The sequence below is a fragment of the Diabrotica virgifera genome, chromosome 7, assembly GCF_917563875.1.
Source record: "Diabrotica virgifera virgifera chromosome 7, PGI_DIABVI_V3a".
NCBI classification, from domain to species: domain Eukaryota; kingdom Metazoa; phylum Arthropoda; class Insecta; order Coleoptera; family Chrysomelidae; genus Diabrotica; species Diabrotica virgifera.
Window position 1 is genome coordinate 115,801,979 of NC_065449.1, and position 23,201 is coordinate 115,825,179.

At 33.7% G+C, this 23,201-nt stretch overlaps 1 protein-coding gene across 12 annotated transcripts in view; it reads left to right on the top strand.

Moving 5' to 3' along the window:
• The window catches only part of LOC114328625 (uncharacterized), an 895,031-nt gene that overhangs the window by 413,275 nt on the left and 458,555 nt on the right, over positions 1-23,201 (top strand). Inside the window, exon 1 of one of the 12 annotated variants that reach the window (XM_028277526.2) lies at positions 15,710-15,785. The exons of 10 other annotated variants lie outside the window; for them this stretch is intronic. In XM_028277526.2, the coding sequence (XP_028133327.2) occupies positions 15,776-15,785 (10 nt within the window). In that variant the 5' untranslated portion in view covers positions 15,710-15,775. Of the gene's footprint in view, positions 1-15,709; positions 15,786-19,000; positions 19,167-23,201 lie in introns of those variants that run through there. One more of the 12 variants, XM_028277528.2, reaches the window with a different exon arrangement.

Below are 23,201 nucleotides of genomic sequence, written 5' to 3' on the forward strand. Positions count from 1 at the left end.
CAAAAATCCAAAAACACTGCTATTTAGGGGGTTTTTGGGGGGTTTAAATGTGTTTCTTCCATTTTTAAATGTTCTCAAGGACTCAGTTATTTTAATTTACATCTAATCTACAAAAACATTGATTTTATTTATTTTCTATCTAATTTTCTGTGATTATCTAATGCTATAAAATAGGGAAAATCCCCAAAAACCCCCTAAAAAACAATTTTTCGGATTTATGAAGGTGGTAGAAAAATCGGAAAAAAATCAGAAATATAGTGTTTGATAAAATACACAAGATTGAAAAACTAGACCTGCAGCTATACCTAAGAAAAAAAGTTATACGATTTAAAAAAAATGTCGCCGCTAGGTGATGGCACAGTGTTCATACGTTTTCTTTTAGGTTCTACTATTTAATTTATAGACTCGTATCGTGCCTAAAATGGTTAGTAAATTTCACCTATATCGGCTCTTAGTCTATATCTAACTCGATCGACATTTTTATGTTTGAAATGTTTATGTTTGAATGTTTGAAATCTTCGACGTTTTTGATCGTATATATGCAAAAACTCTGTTCTCGTCAATATAAAATATCCATAGTGCTGGAACTTAATGGGAATGATTATGGCCGCCGCGCCGTTTGCAGTTTTTTGAAATAATCACTAATCAGTGAACAACCAATGACTGATCCACAGTTTCGCTTTAACACTTTTTCTCCGATAAAAGCACTTTTTTCATATATGGTCTGTAAATTCCTCACGAATGTCGTTTTTGGTCTGATCAAAACCTCAGGATTTTTCACGAGGTGCACACACAGCAACCGCAAAAATTAAATGTATGGACTGGTATTTTTGGTGATTGACTAATGGGACCAGCTTCTTTACCTGGAAATTTAACTAGCGAAATGTATTTACAATTACTATAAGACGTGATAAATTCTGCCTTGACTGATATTATTGAAAATGATTGGTCGCTCCTCAGGACAGGACGGTGCCCCTCCTTATTTAGCTTTACTTGTTCGTCAATATTTAGAACAAAATTTTTCACACCATTGGCTTGGGAGAAGAGGCAGCATCAAATGGCCTCCTCGGTCAGCAGATTGGTCTGTTCCAATTTTTTATAGAACACCTAAAAGGTAAAATCTATAAAGCTCAACCCGTATCTTTAGAAGATTTACGTCAACGAAATGTCAAACAATCACTCTGCAGATGCTTTGGAATGTGGAAGAACGTTTTGAACAAACGATTGTCATTATTTGGACGCCAGAGGTCATCAGTTTCACCATTTAGTCACCTAAGAAATAAGTAACCAGACAAAAATATTGATTTTAAAATATTAAGATTAGTTAATAAAAATATTGATTTTTTTTTCTAACAAACCAAATAAAGTACTGTACCGAATTTAAAAATTTTAAGACTAATGTATAGGGAATTCCAAGCACTTTCAAACGATATCTTATTTGACCTCCATTGCCATTCAAAAATATTGGAGTGATTCTTAATCTGCCTTAGGGGTGAAAGTAAAATAATCGAAAATACCGGAAAAATGTGTTCCCCTTTAATCAAAAATGTCGCTGGGTTTTTCCGAAAATGTAGTTCCTGACAATTCGACTGTTTCATTTTAGTCCGGCCACCCCTTAGTAAAAAGATGAAACAAGTTTTTTTTTCTGTCACCATCCTTTTTGGTTACATAAAACATTGATCCAATGGCCCATTCATGTGACTTTATTTTTGTATATTTAAAAAATATCAGAATTGAATTTTTCTTGATTTAGCTGTTACAGAGCAGTAGGATGATTAGGCTTCTAATTTATACTGACATAATATATTTATTTTTCACGCATTATTACTAGATACTTTTTTAATATCCGAACTTGACACCGACACAAACTTCCGATATGCATGCAGCCGTAATCACCTTTCAGAACAAATAACCGTATATCCACTCATCATATTGTTTACTTTGTTTGCGTGTCATTGAACAAAATATAACCTATTTACGGTATTTACTTAGTCCAGCCGTACATTAATATTAATGTGAATTTACCACTTCAAAGTAAACATGAAGGACTTTTTTCATTATTACGAAATTTCATCGATGTATTAGTATTAACAATAATTGTTACGCTCTTTAAGATTTATTTGGAGCGGGGTTTAATTGTCTGGAAAAGCCAATAAGAACATTCGCCTCCTATATCCGGTATTCTTCGGAAGGGTTTTTGTCGTAAGAGGTTATGGTATTCGACGAATGATTGCTAGCCATTCTTCTTTATCTTGGGCGTGGTGTGCTGCCTGAGACAGAGAGTAACCGGTAGTGATCTTTATTTTGTCTTAACATCGGAGTCGCGATCTTCCTCGGGGTATTTTACCATCTACTTTGCCTTAAATCACTAATCTCTCCATAGCCTCCTTTCTTCTGAATCATCTTCATCATGGTGATACAGCTCTTAATGGGCCTTTACTTTGTCAAGCTTTCTAGTCTTTTCCAGTTGGCAATACCCATCTTCACATCCTCCTGTGTTACCCCGTCTATCCACCTCAGTTTTGGTCTACCCTGTCTTCTTATTCCCATCGGTTCCACTGTTAGAATGTTTTTGTATCACCTTCGATTACGGAAATAATAAACAAACACAAAAAGTGGTCAAGGAAAACATCATACACTAGAGGTTAAACAAAAAAAAAAAGAAAGCTTTCCTAAAATGGAAGTGTGTTCCTGAAACTCATCAATTGGTAAGAAAAACAAAAGCAGATTACTGGGAAATATTCACAAAAGGACTAGAGATGGACTTCTACGGACAACAGAACAAGTATGCCGCTTAATGAGACAACAAAGAAGCGAAATGAAAGGACTAGTTGAAATAGAACACATAAGTATATATGGGTGGCCTTCCTGATAGAAATGTTTAAAAAAAAACGAAGAATCTTTACCAGAAACGCCAAATATAATAACTGCTGAAAAGACCAAAACCTCCCAAAACGATCTGAAACAAGAAATAAACAAATTAAAAAAATAGAAAGTCACCAGGAAGAGATCAAATCCCAAATGAACTCTTAAAATATGAAGGTGATTACCTTGTACAAAACCTGCAACATTTTATTCATAAAATAATCACCACGAACAGAAAACCAGATGAATGGAGGAGAGCGGGCATACTGATATTCTTCAAGAAAGGGGATAAGAAAGAAAGACCCCAATAATTATCGAGCAATAAATCTTTTAAATACAAGACTTAAATTGACAACAAGGATAATAGCAACAAAAATAAACGAGCCAATAACACTGCAAGAGGAACAGCAAGGATTTCGGACAGGAAGATCATACACGGATGCAAATTGACAACAAGGATAATAGCGACAAAAATAAACGAGTCAATAGCACTGCAAGAGGAACAGCAAAGATTTCGGACAGGAAGATCATACACGGATGCAGTTTTTGTAATTACTCAAAACTTTTACAGTCATACATAAAAGGACGACATTTTAGAATTAAGCAAGAAGACTGTTTTTCAGACTTAAAAGAAATTAGAGCAGGTGTTCCACAAGGCAGTGTGTTGGGTCCGGTCCTATACCTACTATACACGTGTGATATACCTGTAATGGAAAACAACACAGTTGCCACCTTTGCTGATGATACAGCTATTCAAGCAGTAGGGACGACAAGTGAAGAGGCGACCAACAAGGTCCAAATAGCAGTTAACCAAATCTATAAGTGGACACAAAAATGGAGAATCAGGCTAAATGAAGCTAAATCTGTCCATGTTAATTTCACCAACAAAAAAATACAATATATACCAGTTATAATCAGCAATATCCAAGTACCATATGCAGATACTGCTAAGTATTTGGGTATAACATTAGATGCAAAACTACGCTGGAAGGTGCACGTTAAGAAAAAAAGGGAAGAACTAAATATAAGATATAAAAAAATGTATTGGCTAATTGGAAGAAACTCCACACTGTCGATGCATAATAAGTTACTAATTTACAAACAAATATTGAGACCTGTATGGACTTATGGATGCCCACTATGGGGTGTACTAGACCAAGTAATATAACAGTAATACAAAGATTCCAGAACAAAATACTAAGAAATATTGTAGATGCTCCTTGGTATGTTACAAACAGTGATCTCCATAAGGACCTAGGAATGGAAACTGTGGAAATAATCATCAAGAAGATGGCAGGAAGTCACGAGCAACGACTTCACATGCACGAGAATATTGAGGCAATCCAGCTCCTCGATACTACTGGGCAAGTTAGAAGACTGAAGAGGACAAAACCTTATGAACTAGTTTAAGTGATAGGTGATACTGAAAAGCAGAGCATAGTGCTTGTGCGCGTTAGTGTGTATGCTAGAATAGTGCACTATTTTGTTAGGTTAGGTAAGAGACGCTATGGGGCAAGCTCTTAATTTTAAGGAACAGTAATAATTTAGGTTAGATTAAAATTGCTCATTGGTCAAGTATGACCAGATTGTAATTGTAATAATCATCATCGTAGTGATGATTATGGGGAAAAAAAAAAGTTTTTGTAATAAGATAAATAAAAGAAAAGTCGCTGGAATACAAGAAACCAGGATATTATGTGCTTGATAGATTTGAAGAAAGCGTTTGATAGAGTGAGAATTCGAGACGCGATGCATTTATTATATGAAAAGGGAATATTACTGGATTTAGTAAAATCCGTTGAGAATATATTATAATATATAAAGATAACATAGCTAGCGTAAAATGTAAAGGAAAACTATCGCATCAAGTATGAAACTGGCATTTGACAACGAGATTCGCTGAGCCCACTAATATTTAATCTGATAATGGATGAAATCATAAAGAAAGTTAAAAAAGAAGAGGGTATAGAATGGGAGGAAAGGAAAAAATGATAATATGCTACGCCGACGACGCCATAAAAACAGCCGGAAATGAATATGACCTACAAAGATTCGAAACACGGCGCTCATATACAACATGGTGATCTCAACAGAGAAAACTAAATCGATAGTGATATCAGTGGAACCAAAACGATATAAACTGGTCGTAAATAATAAAATAATAGGACAAGTGATGGAAATGGGATACTTGGGAATAAAACTGTCAAGCTACAGAAAAGTGGAAGAAGAAGTAAAAAAACAAGCGAACATGGCGAACAGAGCAGTAGAATGTTTCAACAATACAATCTGGAGAAACAAATACGTCACAACGAAAACGAAAACCAGAATATATAAATCAACAATAAGACCAATATTGACGACAACAAGAGCAGATACGGCGAAAACAAAATACTGCTGGAAATAGCAGAAATGAAATTATTACGGAAAATAACAAACCAAACTCTAAAAGACAGATTAAGAAGTGAGTAAAATACGAACGAGATGTGGTATAGGGGAAATAAACATGTGGACCAAATGAAGAAAAATAGAATGGAATCAACACATAGAAAGAATGACAGCAAATAGAATAGTACGAATAGCAAGAGACCAATCGTCAAATGGAAGAATATCATTGGGACGACGGAGGAAAAAATGGTCAGACAACGTTAATTGAGGCTAAAATCCGAAGTAAAACAGGCATGAGCCTATTTATAACGTAAAAAGAAGAAGAAGAAGAAGTTTTCGGGAAGCGAGTGACATGTCATGCCCATTGCAAACGGTTTCGTCTGATTATAGTGGTAATGTATCTTCCACCAAACATGCTGGTAGATATTCTGCAGTTTAAAGTTATATCTACGTCTCCTTATTCCGGTGTAACAGACCGCTCCGAATATCTTGCATAGTCCATGCTGTTTTGGTCTGAAGTCTGATCTATATGTGAGAACGGGGGCAATCAGTGTTCTAAGTCTTATAAGAGTTTTTTAAACAATCTTTTATTGCCTTAGTATTGTAGACTAAGATCTTCCTAAGTTTTCATAGATCAAGATAACACCGGTTTGCAGTTATCATTCACCGTTTTATTTTCCCTGGTGTGTTATTATTGGGGTTAACCGATGTCCCCAGATGTATATCAAGTATTTGATTGTTTCGAAGTTTTGGTCATTTACAATTTGATCTGTGTCAACATTTCCAGCTCTTGTCTTTGTGTTAGTCGGCATGAATTTGGTTTTATTTTGATTTATATATAATCCCATTTGTTCTGCTACTACTACTAGTTCGGTTAGGATTTCCGTAGTTCTCGCCCTGGTTATAACGTTTACGTCATCAGCATATGCTAGAATTTGTACTGATCTGTTAAATAAAATTCCCCTGCTAGGTAGATTCGCGTCTCGTAGGACTTTTTCTAAGGCCATGTTGAAAAGCTGACTCTACCTTAACCTCCTGTGTATTTCAAATGAGTTTGACGAGTCGTTCTAAAAAAACAGCCGATCTTGCCCATTGTCACTTTTATCATGCATATGAGTTTTTTTAATTCCTAACTCATTTAAAGAGCTGTAAAGACCTGGTCTTATGACAGTATCATATGACGGTTTAAAATCGACAAAAAGATGGTACCTGTCTATATTAAACTCTGGGGTTTTTTCGAGAATTTGCCGTAGCGTAAAGATCTGGTTAATAGATTTAGTTAATAGATTTGCCTTCACTTTTGAAACCTGTCTGATATTCTCCTAGAAAAACTTCAGGTTAAGACTTCTATCTCCAGTGCAAGATATTTGACAATATCTTGTATAATGTAATTATTAATAAACGCATTTGTGTCATTCAAAATATTTTGAATCATATTTTCTGTGAGAAAATACATAAATATATTCTATTTATTAGAATTATTTGTAAAAGCTTTATAATTTATTAATAAAAGTCCCTTGAAGGCTAAATCACAAATGCAGAACGTTTTCGATCTATTATAGATCATCATTAGTGCTGAATCTAAGGTAAGTATAACCGTTGAAATGAAAACAAAGGTTTTAAATGTTGACTAAGTCTGAAAAAGCAAAGTTGGTTATACTTACAGGATGCTTACCAATCAAGATGCAGTAGAAATAAACAAACCAAGACACGTTAAATGCTACTAGGAGCAATCCCAAATCATAATTTACAATGTATATGTTACCGTCAAAACCCCATTTTAGTTAAAACCCGAATTTAACCCGAATTTAACCTTTACTAGTTTTAACACGACCCCGAACAAGCTAAATCGTATTTTTCTCTTTTCGCAACGGTTTTTACTGGTATTCGCTAGTAATTCCAGTAAAAATTAGTTTGAACTAGTATAAACAAATCAAATTCATTCGGGATTTCTAGTTTTAACTGAATTTAGCAGTCAAATGTAGTTTGGACTAGTTAAAATTAGAATTTTCTAAAGCGCATAGTTAAAACTAGTTTTCCTAGTTAATTTGGGTAATAACTGAAATCGGGTTTTAACGGTAACATAATAATACATATTATACGTTGTAAATACCAAATCATGATTTCCAAAGTAAATTATGATTCGGGAGTGCTCCTATTAGCATTGAACGTGTCTTGGTTTGTTTATTTCTACTGCATCTTGATTGTAAATTTAGTATAATCCATTAGGAAACTGTTCCTTGCTTTTTCAAATGTCCGTTTTCAGTGGTCTTTTAGATCCTATTTTTCGTTAGTAAACCTTTTCAGTCTTTATTCGATTCTCTTTTTAATTTTTATATCTTTTCTTTGTACCTACTGCATTGTTAAAAGCTAAAAAATTTAACGAAAAAGGTTAACAACAATTACAATTAGCAACTATTCCAAACTATCAACCTATTTCAACATCATATTTTACTTCAATATAAATTTTTAAAGAAATTTGACACGGTCGTTTTTGTTTCAGTGCAGATTTGCTCCACATTCGAGTGCACAAAAGAAGTAAATTTCAATTAATCAGTTTTAAAAAAATTACATCATCAAATTGCACTAAATCTCTTTAAATAAAAACGAACAATAGGAGGCTTGTTGATTTCATAGTATACTTTTTACTACGGTATATCCAAAATCAATCAAACTAATAGAATTTGTTTACGCTTATGTAATGATAATATATGACTCTAATTTTCAATGGATTATGCAAAATCACAAAGTTTTATTATCGAAAAAAGAGGATTGTCTAGTGGTCACACATGGAAGCGTCAACCATGGGCGTAGCAATGTATGCTACTTACATAGTACATTTATTTGTAAACGTATTGAAATAATTTAGAAAATATAAACTACATAGGTATAATGTTCTTTGTTCGAACTACAACCACTTCTTCATTTTACATACGATTTCTTCTCTTTAGGTGTTCTAAATAGGATTTAACTGGATAACATATTAACATCAGTTCTCTTCGAACAACTAGTAGAAGCAGAACTAATCCGGCGCGGCGTGACAATATCAAGTTAGTGCCATCTGTTGACAAAATAAAGTTATTCAACGCCGAAAAACCCAATAAATAACATAATATACCACCCGCGGAAACCTCAAATGCAAGCTATGTTTAGTTTATAGGTACAGTGATGAGTGCACTAAGAACCGACAAAATAGCGCAAAAGACGGAAAACATAATACGTTGTGAAATATAAAAAGAGACGAAACCTTTAGAGGTGGGAAATTATCAATAGAAACCTATTAATTTACACTATATTGATAGTTTCGCACCTTTAGGCGTATCGGAGGACTTTGCCAACTGCCACTGTGACAGGAGATTTTGATAAAAATTATCTTGTGACAGTTTGACTCAGGAACGTCTAAAGGTGGGAAACTATCAATATAATGTAAATTTATATGTTTCTATTGATAATTTTCCATCTCTACAAGTTTCATCCCTTTTTATTACACAACGTATTATGTTTTCCATATTTTCCGTTATTTTGCCGGTTATTAGCGCACTCATCACTGTACAGGGTGATTGATTACTGTGAGGAAGCTCAGTAGATCTGTTATAGTAAAAATTACAAAAAAAAGTTATTGACAAAAATTGTAGGCAGCTTTAAACTCCACATTTTAAAATTAGTTACAGTCTTACAGGGTGTTCCATAAGATGGTGGCAGACCAAACTTATGTTTTTTTAAATGGAACACCCTGTATTTTATTTTAAATTTGAAATCTGCTTCACTTCCACATTACTACAGTGTAAAGTTTTATTATGTTATACCGGGTATTTAAAAAGTTATAACCAATATTACCTGAAAATCGTATCAAGTTTAACCCCCTGTATAATTAAAAAGGAGTATAGGAACATTGATCTATTGCAACCATAGTTTTTAATAATTGTTAAAAATTATAAAACATATTCGTTTTCATAATATAATATTCGTTAAATCAAATACAGGGTAAGTCAAAATGCAAGTACATTACATATTTTCTTGGTAATTTTAAATAGAACACCCTGTATTTTATATCTCTATCGAAAAGTACTACTATCGTACTTCAAATTTTATGAAGTACTCCCTATACCTAAAGTTATCAGTGTTCTAGATATTTTTATTTTTCCATCAAAGTATTAATTTGGTAGATATTTTAACGTTTACCAATAATATAATTATTAGAGAGATATCGCAAATGCAAACGATAATATCGTGTCAAGACGTAAATAACGTATAACGTTCTATTTCAGCACAGGCAACAAGAGAGTTATCGCAAATGTTCTGGGGCGGGGCTTAACGTTATTATGACAACCGACGTTTGGTATTACAATGTAACCTAGAAATTAATTTTGAGGAATACTGTAATTGTTTTTTATTGAAAAATGAATTTGGATATTGAGCTGGTTGACATGCATTTTAATTTTAATGATTTAACCAACAATAAATATAAATAGTTAGTATAAAAATAATATAAAATATCTGAATAAATAATATCCTAACCACAAAAAGTAGTCTATTGTAGACAAAATAAAAATGCACGTGTTTCCCAACATAAGATGATTCACAGTATTTAGTTTATAAAATTTGTATTCTATACATTATTTTTATGTTTCATCCCAAATGTCAAATTAGCGTTAACGTTATTACCGTCCCTTATTTCAACCTAAATAGCGGGACACGCTATCCGGTATTAGCGTAACATTCATTCTGCGCTTGCGTACATGTCAAAATAGCGTATTCCGCTATTAGCGTGCGATAAAAATGCATTTGCGATATCTCTCTATTGTGAGTTGGCCATGATTCATTTGTCAGAAACGGACAGTTTGACATTATTGTTTATTAATTCCGTATTGGGGTACACCGTAAATTAGCAACAATTATAATTTAGTAATTCAGTAATTAATTCAATTTAAATTAACAATAATGAATTTTACTACTGATGAAATTGTAGATATGATCTGGATTTTGGGGGAATGCAATAAAAATTCATTACTATCAGCTAGAATTTATCAAGAACGGTTTCCAGATAGGCGGCAACCTAGACAAGATACATTTGAAAAATTGAAAGATCGATTTAACCGCACTGGTTCAGTGAATTATGAGAAACATGAACCAACAGAAACGAGTGTGACCCACACACAAGTATAAGGAGTATTTCCAATGAAGAAGAACTTAGTTTCTACTCTGTTCAAAACATTCTATCTAAAAACAAGATGCACCCTTATCATATTCAAAAGCACCAAGAATTAAATAATGATGATTTTCAGAAACGAATAGTATTTTGTGAATGGGCCTTAGAAAAAATTAATGAGCAGAGAGATTTTTTTGATTATGTCCTATTTGGCGATGAAGCTACATTCCATCGAAACGGTTCTGTTAATAGGCATAACTTTCACTACTATTCAACAAGTAATCCATACCACATAGTAACACATAGTCAAACAAGATGGTCTCTAAATGTGTGGGGAGGTATCGTCGGTAACCATGTAGTAGGACCATATTTTTTTGAAGATAACTTAAATGGTGAGATTTATTTAGATTTTATCGTAAATCAGTTACCGATATTATTAGAAGAGGTTCCACTTAATATACGTGAACAAATGTGGTTTCTACATGACGGTGCTCCTGCGCACCACAACGAATTAGTACGTGGTGACCTTAATGATCAGTTTGGTGAAAGATGGATCGGAATGGATGGACCGGTAAGGTGGCCCCCAAGGTCACCAGATTTCAATAAAATGGACACATTTTTTTGGGGTTACGTTAAGAACGAAGTATATAAAATACCTCCAACAACAAGGGACGGTATGAAAAATAGAATCCTAATTGCATTTCAAAATATTTCTTTACAAATGCTTAGTAATGTAAGCAACTCTTTCAATGACCGCTTTCAAGTATGCATTGATGTTTTAGGAGGTCATTTTGAACACCTTACTTTAGGAAGATAAGTTAAAATTACTGTTGTTTTTTATTTTTCTATGTGTTATTATTTTTTTTTTAATTTTCCGTCGGTTATTTTTTATAAATTTTATTTGAAATAAATTGTTTTCTTTCATGTGTCGTTATTTCGTTACTGAATTAATAAACAATGATGTCAAACTGTCAGTTTCTGACAAATCAATCATGGCCAACTCACAATAATTATTGGTAAACGTTAAAATATCTACCAAATTAATACGTTGATGGAAAAATAAAAATATCTAGAAAACTGATAACTTCAGGTATAGGGAGTACTTCATAAAATTTGAAGTACGATATTAGTACTTTTCGATAGTGATATAAAAGACAGGGTGTTTTATTTAAAATTACCAAGAAAATAATGTACTTGCATTTTGACTTACCCTGTATTTGATTTAACGAATATTATGAAAACGAATATGTTTTATAATTTCTAACAATTATTAAAAAACTATGGTTGCAATAGATCAATGTCCCTATACTCCTTTTTAATTACACAGGGAGTTAAACTTGATACGACTTTCAGGTAAAATTGATTATAACTTTTTAAATACCCGGTATAACATAATAAACCTTTACACTGTAGTAATGTGGAAGTGAAGCAGATTTCAAATTTAAAATAAAATACAGGGTGTTCCATTTAAAAAAACATAAGTTTGGTCTGCCACCATCTTATGGAACACCCTGTAAGACTGTAACTAATTTTAAAATGTGGACTTTAAAGCTGCCTACAATTTTTGTCAATAACTTTTTTTTGTAATTTTTACTATAACAGATCTACTGAGGTTCCTCCCACTAATCAATCATCCTGTATATGAGTAATTTTTTTATTTTTCAACCACTTTGAGGGGGGGGGGGCGTGGTCCGCGGATTTGTACCAAATTTTAATATATTATTGTACCTTAAAAAATCAGCCTATTTGTTTTTGCCCTCTAGGTGACTTTGTGTCCCTCGAAAGGTTCAAAAATAGTCCTGTTTATGCTATATTTAAAGAGATATACCTATCTCTGAGCCGAGTGTACCGATTTTAATGCACAAGGTTCGTTGTTTTTGTTATAATGTCTTTTTGTCGGTAAGATGGCTCAGTGGGCTGAGCGCTCATCGACAAATCTAGCGGATTTACGATCGAGGTTAGAGACCCGGCCAAGTAATTAAAAAATAAAAAGGTCAACGTCGTAGTATAAAATTCAGTAGAATCTATGACTTGGTCTGGAATAAACTGGTGTCTGATCGACCTATGGAGGAGCGGTATGGCAAGGGATAAGGGCTTGCGGCTTGGTAATACTCCTCCATAGATCCCTACCGAAGGGCGTTGACGCCTAGTAACGGTGTATATATATATATATATATATATATATATATGATATGTTGTATTTTATAGGTAAAGAAAAAGGAAAAGAAAACTGTAAACACTTTATGATCTTCAACTAATTGTCAAAATTTAACTAAGAGTAAAAAATATGTAGAAACCGACAAATGAAAGGATATTTAACTACCTTTCAAACGAGTGTTTGCAAATTAAAATTCTTCTAGTATGTTCGAAGATACAGCTGCTTAAAATACCCAGTTTTTCGAAAATAGCAGTTTTTGTCATTTGTAAACTGATGGTACTTTTGCCTGACAATATTAAATTGGCTAAAAATTTAGGTGAAGGTAGTTCTACAATGTATATGTTATAGTCAAAGCCCGAATTTCAGGCACTCCTAGGTTTGACAAGGCAATCCTCAGGTCTGACTGACGGTCTTAGTCAAAGCCCGAAATAAATTAGAGTTTCGGCCTTTGACTAGTCAAACCTAGGAGAGACTAAGTTGGTCAGGCAAAGGTCGAAATTTAATTTTATGAAATCGGGCTTTGACTAGTCAAACCCCAATCAGCTATTAAAATGTCGTAATTTGTTAGATTAGGTTGAATTAAACGTAATTTTTTAATTTTAATATTTATTATTTTTATATTGTCGTAATTAAAATAAAAAAATTAATGTTTATTCTCACATGTTGATGAATTATAGCATTTAGAGTTGCACAATACGTTTGACCTTTTACACTTACATAATTTTGAAGAGGATTTCTTATTTCAGTAGCATTTTATAAAGCCTTGTCCTCCAAATTTAGAACCTTTTGTACAAATTTCTCTTTATAGAGACAGCTTAACATCTGGAACATCTTCGAAATTAGGAACATCACCATAATACTAAGGAAGCCCCTGGACCGTCGTCACTAGGAGAGGAAGAAAATTGTCAAACAATTCAGATTAGTTCTTCAGATTCAGAAGTGGTTTGTTCTATTTGCCAAAAAGAGAGCTCTGACGCACATACGTGCATAATTTGTAATTAGGTGGTACATGTTGTGTGCGCTGACAGCACACTTGGTGTATACTATGAAGGTTTTGACAGAAAAGGTACATGCATGCGTTATGTACAGACAGAAAAGATTAAAATAAATAAAGGAAAGGCGATTGAAGGTCTTAATGCCCAGGATAATGCTATGAATCAATTAAGTTAAAAAAAAATTTTACAATTTCGATCGGAAAAACTGTAATAATACCTCTCCCCAGCTTTGATAGGGTCAAAGGAGATGCTCGAAATATTTTGGATATCATACAAGATAAAACAGTTGACGTTTTACATAGAATTGGTACGAAATTAGGAACAATAAACACACTTTTTTCAAGAAATCAAATATACAAAGAGAATTTTCTTAATTTCGAAGATGTTCCAGCCGTTAAGCTGTCTCAAGGGAAATTAGTACCTACAAAAAATTCTAAATTTGCAGGACAAGGCTTTATAAAATGCTACTGCAATAAGAAATGCCCTTCAAAATTATATAAGTGTACCTAAAAAGTCTAACCTAACGTATTGTGCAACTCTAAATGCCATAATGCCTCAACATGTGAGAATAAACACTATTTTTTTATTTTAATTGCGACAATATAAAAATAATAAACAATAAAATTAAAAATAACGTTTTATTAAACCTAATCAAACAAATTACGACATTTAAATAGCTGATCGGGGTTTGACTAGTCAAACCCCGATTCCATAAAATTAAATTTCGACCTTTGCCTGACCAACTTAGTCTCTCCTAGGTTTGACTAGTCAAAGGCCGAAACTCTAATTTATTTCGGGCTTTGACTAATACCGTCAGTCAGACCTGAGGATTGCCTAGTCAAACCTAGGAGTGCCTGAAATTCGGGCTTTGACTATAACATATACAACAATCTCTACTTATTGGATTTCTTGGATCAAGCCTTTAACTATTTTTTACCTCTGAAAAATATTCATAAGTAGATAAGCCAAAAAAAGTTATCGTTAATAATTTCTCGCATCTGTTTGATTATTATGTACTATTTAAATTCAACTGATTATTAAAATAGATAAAAAAAAACCTAACGTTTAGTGTCTAACCCCTCCGGAAATCACCTTAAGTAGTGATGCATAGTTTGTCGCTATATATTACTAATAGCATGCACGGATTTGATACGTCAGATTAAAGTTGAAATTAAAACTGCTATAACTTTGGTCCTAGAGGTTCTAAAAGGAAAGGTAAAAGGAACGAAAGATACAAATATGTACAGGTAAGAAACAAATGGAATTTTGAAAACTAGAAATAAAAAGAAAATACACTCACCGGCACGAAAACCGGGCCCCCTTGAATTTTTGATAACGTTGTCGAAGCACACTTTATTTTTTATTGTAGCTTATATCGACGATTGGCATGCTCTGATAATATAAGGTTTTGAAGTATGTTTCTATGTCTTACGTAGGAAATGCGTACGAAAAACGTTTATTTACAGAGGACTATATAAAGTTATAAATGAACGCATAAAAAATGAAATAAAACAATTTGGTATTTATTCAATTATCTTAGAAACAAAAGAAAAACAATAAGGAAACCTATACACACGTCTGCACTGAGGGCAGATGTCAGTGGCCCAAGATGGTTGGTTAAGTTTTCGTGTAGGGATTCTTCATGTTCCCGGAAGGTATTCACTAACACCGGCTTTAAGCCTTTTTAATTTTACAATTTAACGATGTAAATTGAATTCTAAATATAACGACTGTTTGGTTCGGGAGCTATTTAGCAATTACAAGAGTTCACTGATGATGGACTGATAGGTACGAAAACGTTTGTTCCAAACACATATATGTAATTCATTTGGATTTTTAAGATTTTTAATTAAGTTATACCTACTGCTAAGGAGTTTTTTACTTTGATGTTATAGTTTTATAAAAAATTTTCTTTTTGTATGTATATTACTCCAGTTTTTATGGTTGAACTATTCATAAATACCACTGTTAATGTTTAACCATCCACCCACAATCCAGTACTCTTGAACAGATCGAGAGAATTTTACAGTTTTTGCAACATTTTTTATTTAATCTTAATAGGTATACTCTTAACCATATATTAACTAAATATTGTCATTTTATCTTATCTAACCGATTACCGAATATTCTTTATTATTATGATGTTAAACCAATCGCATCTTTTAGTCAGTGTGTGTAAGTAATATCGTATCGAGAGTATATTTTTTATCGGTAAACAAGATCATGCGTTTTGGTAAGTGAATTTTAAAAAACTTTTATCTGTAGAAGTGTTAATTAGTATTTTTTAAATTCTCTAAATATAAAGAATTGAAATAATAAATATTTTTAAAACACAAAAATTTAGTAAAAATCCTTAAAGTGTAATGATCATATTGTTGTTCTTTATTGATATTAAAAATTGGTATAAAATATACGATGATCATGGCAAACGGAAGTAAAAACGGTATGGTATATTTAAATGGAAAAACAACTAAAAAAAATAAGCAGCCACCCATTTCGCTAGAAGTCAGATCAAAAAGCAGATTAAATGACATTCATTGAACTGGAACCCTTCTGCGGAATTGCAAGAGTTACAAGAAAGTGGGCAGCTCACAAGTCTCACTGGAATGGTCAAGGAATATTAAGAAAAACGAAATAGTTCATTATAGAATATTTGCCAAAATTTAAGGTTAACCTAATAAACAAAGAGGGAAAAATAATCAAAGCCGCAGTAGTGCTGCAGCCTGTAAGCTGAATAGTCAGTTGAAGCTGACGGGAGAAACAGCTGAGCTGTTTTTTGTGTCAGTCTGACAGCCTGGCGAATGAGCGGTTCTTTGTTTTAGGCGAAAAAAAGCCACCGGCAAAGAGCTACATGGAAGGTTCGAAGTTTTTAGAGTTTAGACCGTTTAAAAAGGATCAGGCTAGAGAATGTAATCTAGGGTTAGAAGGGCAATAGTTCTGAAATGGTCGCAGTGGAATAGGCCAAAAGTCATCTCATTGTATCCATATGTGAGGGATCATATCTAGACTATACGGCGGGTGCGGAAGCAAGTCAAATCAAAGCCCAATTTATGCATTTTTGCCATAGTTTTCATCAACTTGTGACCTGGTGCATTGGTTTTCTGAAACAACAAAGTTTTCCTTCTCTGGTGTTACCAGAGAAGGCTCCCATGGTTTTCAATCTCGTAGGATGTAGAGTAGCATCTTTTGGTGTTGTTTTATGTACTATTAGATTGCAAACTTAGTTTTTTATTAGCAGTTGCCGCTAGGGCATCCCTGCCATTTCGTTCGTTGCAATCCGTGATGTGCGCCGGGGTTTGTACTAGTTGGGTCAGAAAGGGCAGCATATGTGCCTCCTGATGAGAGACTAATAAGTTTCGAAACCGATACAGGTGCTTGCTGCACTCTCTGATTGGACTAGAATAATCATGAGGCTGTAGTTTCCTGTTGCAACAAAATTGAAAATGGTTATTCATATTTGATTAACATGTTTACTCTGATTGGAGTACGAAGGGAACCATTCTCGTTGGATCTTTACCGCACTGAGCAGATGGGACGTGAATGATAAATTGTAAAATTTCCTCATCTTCCTTAGTCTCAGCATCCGTTATGGCTTGCAAATTGTAGAAGCCTCGGAGGTGTTACCAGAGAAGGTTCCCATTGTTTTCAATCTGGTAGGATGTAGAGTAGCATCTTTGGTTGTTGTTTTATGTGCTATTAGATTGAAAACTTAGTTTTTGTTAGCAGTTGCCGCTAGGGCATCCCTACCATTTCGTTCGTTGCAATCCGTGACTGCACGCCGGGGTTTGTCCTAGTTGGGTCAGAGAGAGTAGCATATGTGTCTCCTGATGAGAGACTAATAAGTTTCGAAACCGGTAGAGGTGCTTGCTGCACTCTCTGATTGGACTAGAATAATGATGCGGCTGTATTTTCGTGTTGCAACGAAATTGAAAATGGTTATTCATTTTTTAACAAATTTTTAATTTTCTTTCCGATTTCGCTCTTTAGCATTCCAATACCCAATGTATAAAATACAGGGGCCATAACCTACCTAGCGGTTTGTTACATCTTTAATCGCTTTGGACGGCTTTGACCGCGTGCTGTCCACTTAGATAACTGCCAATTGCATTCATGTTTGGATCCATGTTTTATCCTTTCTGACATACCTCTGCAAAAATTCCGACTAATTCCGCTTAAACATATCCAAATAGTGCTGAAATTCATCAATTTGTTGCTGTTTTTGCTCTGGTGTGAGAAATCTATTTTCTAAAACAGCTTTCTTACAGCCAAATGTTCGTTTATAATAGTAAAAATGCTACTTTATGATAACTTTAGAGTGTCAGCTATCTCTTGAAACTTCTCTTTGCTCTTTTCCGTAATAATTTTCAGAATGTTTTTCTAAGTTTTTGGATATAACTGCCTCATTTGGCCTTCCAGAGCGTTCAGCAACATTGGTGCTGATTAAACAAATCATCGATTACAATCATTAAACGAGCAGAGTCCCGGTGACACTTTTTGAGCCTAGTTTGGACAAATTAAGGTATTTTCTTTCTTCAAATAATAATAACAAATCAGAACACGAAATTGCTTTGAATCCATTGTTTATGAAAACCACAAAAATAGCGTCACTTCAAGCACTGTAACTCGGTAAATAATAATCTTGTTCTTCTTCCCATTCATTATTTGAATAATCTTATTCTTCTTCTTTGGTTTATTGGCATCCACCTACTTGGGTACTTGGCCAGCTCATCGTCGCGGAATAAAGGAAAACTCTCTTATGCACCTACAATTTGGAGTTGATATGGAACAAATACAACAAAAGTAAAAACTTTTCTTGCTCATGGATAACTGCCGACCATAACACAATCTGATTCTTCTTCTATTTCTTTGGTTAACTCTCAATTTTGAGTTGGCATGGGACAAATACAACAAAGGTTAAAACTTATCTCGATCAGTGGCAACTGTCGACCATTACACAACTTTCTTCTTCTTCTTTGGTTTATTAGCAATTTTGAGTAAATATAATCCGAATGACAAGAAATTTTGACAGTATGATTTTAAAGGTTGGAACTACCGTAATGTCATATGGATAACTCATTAGAGTAGCCAGACTCGCCAACGTTTAAAACGCACTGTCAAAAATAGACTAGGTAGACTTAAGAGAATACGCATCTGAAAACATATTATTGAAATAATGCATCCATTGGTAGTTATTAAATATATTTCTTTGTTTAAATATGTTTCTTTCGTATTTTAAAATCTAGCTCTAGATTATATATTTTATTAATAAAATGTGTGTACTGCGCCCATGAATACACTCCCTACGGTGATGATTCCAGGGCCTGCCCTGGCCCGGATCCGGAAACGCGGTACGACTGTGCGAGAGGACATCCTTTGGATCTCTTTTGATCCACTAGTACTAGTATAGTTCACCATCGGCTTTCGCTAAAAACGCGCTTTACCTAATCACCTCATTCGAACGTTTTTATTAACTCTATCGTCGGTGTTGAGAATTTCGCGTGGGTCTCGTATAAAGACATTTTAATATTCTATTAGTTTGTCGTCTTTGTAGTTTGCGTGCAGTTTGCTAAGTTTGTGGTATTTGTAGTTGAACTCGAGTATCAAGTGTTAAAAGGTTTGTGCAGAAATGTTCTAGAAACAACTGTTTAGTTGCTGTTTTAGGTGGTGGTTTAACTTTAGCTAATATAGTTTTCGTGGAAGTTTTAAAGTAAAACGTATCCACGCTTTCCTATAAATAACTAAACCTGGTTTACTCTTTGTCAGGAGTTATGCAATAAAATAAATTTAAATAAAATAAACTATATTAACACTTACCCATACAGGGTGATATCGAAGGCACTATAGAAAAGGCCATACAAAATGTTAACCTGTTTAATTTCTGATTTCTTAATTATTATTTACTAAAAATTTGAAAAGTCTAGTACATTTTCTAAAAAGTATCATATCTAAAATCATAACATCAAACTTGTATAAAACAGGCCATCATTTTGTGCTAAACAGTATATGAATCCATCATGTCCATTTTTCGAGCAGGGACATAACATCGATCTCGTGTCATCATAATTTTCCAATTTAATAATAATACTACGCAATATAAAGGTCTTAATAACCAACAATTTGGCTAGTTTCAACTACTATCAGGATGATTCACTGATGATGGTCGGAATGGATCGAAAACGTTCTGAAGATTTATAATCCATTTGAATGATTCTTTAACATTTCTTAATAAAAAATATACCATCATACATTAGAAGTTTTTTATTGCATTGTCTTCTTCTTCTTAGCCTTCTATCGTTCACGTTTGAACATCGCCCTCTCCCAACTCCTTCCACCGGACTCTATCTTGAGCAACATATTTCCAATTTGTTCCGGCTACTCTTTTAATAGCATCAACCCACCTCATCAGTGGTCTTCTTCTTGGCCGTTTATTTTGGTAAGGTCTCCGCAATGTTGTATTGTTGCATTCCAACTGCATTGTAACTTTGATTATACAGAGATTAGACGCAAAAAAGAAAAACATTGCAAGAAACGAATTCATAAACATGCCAAATCTCACTCAAATATGAAACTTTCGCTAACCACTTGGCTAGTAGGCACGGATATACAGGAGAAGTCTTTTGAGGACAATTTTAAGTCAAAATATCATTTACAAGCGGTAACACTAGAGAAAAGGCACCAGAGAAAAACTAGCTTGAGTTCTCTAAGATCGAGATCGGCACAAAGAATGGAAATCTGCATATTCGTCAAGGAACTTAATTTTGAAAAGTACTTTCATAGTTCACGTGCATGTATTTGTATCTATTCGTTAGAGCCTACCTATCCGTTTTGATACGGTTCTATTAAAATATAGGATGGGATTTTTTTTATTTATTTACGCTGTAACCACAGGGGTTATTAGCGATCTAAAAAATATAACAAAAGTAAAGTTAGTAAAAATTACAATAGGTGATACAGTCCAGAATCTTTAAGATAACTTATTGTGTTTTTAACGTTCATGTTTACTCCTAAGGCTTCCTTTATATTCGTTGGGATGGTATAGTTCTTTCTTATTGTTTCGTATGTTTTGCACTCAGTTAATATGTTTCACGGAAAGTGTTGTTTCACAGTTTTCACACATAGGCGGCACAGTTCGCGTAACGAGGTGTTTATGTGTTAGGTTGCTGTGTCCCAGCCGTAAACGTGTTATTCTCACTTGGTCGGGTCTGTTCGTTGTTGGTTGGAGCCACAGTTTCCCTAATTGTTTGATTTCCTTGAGTTTATTTTGCGACGCACTCCACTTATTTTGCCACGCACTAAACACTTTATATTTTATTTCTGACTTCAAGTCATCGGAAGAAACCTCGTTAATAAGAATGGAGTCCTGGCTGAAGGATGCTAAGCGGGCTAGTAGATCTACTTCTTCATTTCCTTGTATACTTGAATGCGATGGGACAAACATAGAGTCGACAGTGATCTTATTTTTATTTAGGATCGCTATTTCTGATTGGATATGTAAAGCAATTGGATTAATGGTGTAAAGACGTTTGATAATACGAAGTGAGCTGAGTGAATCCGTTATTATGAGAGACGGGGATTGTTTTGACTATTTTATGTGGATGAGTGCTTGTAATATTGCATACAACTCTGCAGTTAATGACGAAGTAATAGGCTTGAATTTAAATTTTATTGATGCATTGGGTGTGATGATGGCTGCACCAACACCGTCTGATGATTTGGATGCGTCAGTGTATATCTTATAGTGATTTTTATTAAAGGTTTCCATTTCTATTAATAATGATTGTTTGATTAGGTCTGTTATGGTCTCGCTTTTTTTGTATATACTAAGGTTAGTATTAATTTTGAGAATTGGTATTAACCAAGGTGGAGAAGATGGGAAATTTGTTGGGATACTTTCAGGAAATTGAAGATGTAGGTCATGAAGGTTTCTCCTAATTCTTTCGTAAGATGGTGGATCTAATCTTGTTGCAGAGAAAGTGCCTTGAAATCGATCTGTGAATGTATTTGTATAAGTAGGGTGTTCTTTATTACTGGCTATTTTAGAAGCATATGAGAGAGAAAGATATTTGCATCGTAAACTTAGGGGTGGTTCTCCTGTTAAGCATTGTAAACTTTCAACTGGTGTCGTTCGAAACGCACCTGTAGCTATTCGTAGAGCTGTGTTTTGAACAGTTTCTAAGGTTTTCAATACTGATAATTTGCTTGATGAATAAACTATCGCACTGTAGTCGAGTTTCGATCTGACTAAAGACTTATACAGGGTGTTTCATTAATAATTGTCCATATAGTAACTGGAGAAACCTTAGCACAAAATACGAAGATTTAACCTAAAACACTTAAATAAAATGTGGCCCCTTACTGAGTTACATGGTGTTTTATCTAAAAATTTAAAAATTATTTTTGCTCAGCATTTTAAGACTATTCAACGTATCCTTTTCATACTTGGCAAAAAGTGCGACTGCTATACACCCTACTAAATTATGATAAACAAACGTTTCTAACTACTACCAGAGGCCTACGACAGGGGATAGTGAATGGTTGACCCTTCTCAAATTGTACGCCACTGGAGGAATTACTACTTTAGTACGGTTTTTAGATTCACCAATACTTTATACGTAAATAATATACTCTTCATTGGTAACGATAAAGTCATTAGTTTTCGAGATATTTGAAGTTAAATATGAAACGGCACAGTTATTTTGATTAATTTATGATATGATTCATAAGATTAAAATTTAAAAATTATTTTTACCCGGTACTTTAAAACTATATCATACTTGGCAGAAAGTGTAGGTACCGTACACCTTACTAAATTAAGATAAATAAACGTTTCAAGCTACCACCAGAGGCGTAATTTTTTGATTTTTCAGTACTTTTTATGTAAATAATATACTCGTCATTCGGAACGATAAAATTATTAGTTTTCGGGATATTTGAAATTAAAAATGAAGCGACAAAATATATTAATCAAAATAACCGTGTCGTTTCATTTTTAACTTCAAAGATCTCGAAAACTAATGACTTTATCGTTACGAATAAAGAGTATATTATTTTTATAGAAAGTATTGGAAAATTCAATAATTTAACTAAAATGGCAATTCCGCCAGTGGCGTAGAATTTGGAAAAGGTCAAACATTCACTTTCCCCCGTAGTACGCCTCTGGTAATAGTCAGAAACGTTTGTTTAACATAATTTAGTAGTTTGTATAGCACCTATACTTCCTGCCAAGTATGAAAAGAATACGTCGAATAGTTTTAAAATGCTGAGCAAAAATAATTTTTAAATTTTTAGATAAAACACCCTGTAACTCAGTAAGGGGCCACATTTTATTTAAGTGTTTTAGGTTAAATCTTTGTATTTCGTGCTAAGGTTTCTCCAGTTACTATATGGACAATTATTAATGAAACACCCTGTATACGTGTAATAGTGTATTTTGATCTGCTCCCCAGTTTTTGCTGGAAATAGTTTTCATAAAATTTAATCCTGCTTGGCATGATTTTTTAAGTTTTTCTGTATGTTTTTTCCATGATAACTTTTGATCGAAAACCATACCTAAAAATCGGACATTATTTGTGAAATTGAGGGTTTGGTTATACAGTGGAACCTGCTTAATGCGAACTTCCATAATTCGAAATCTTCTTTAATTCGACTT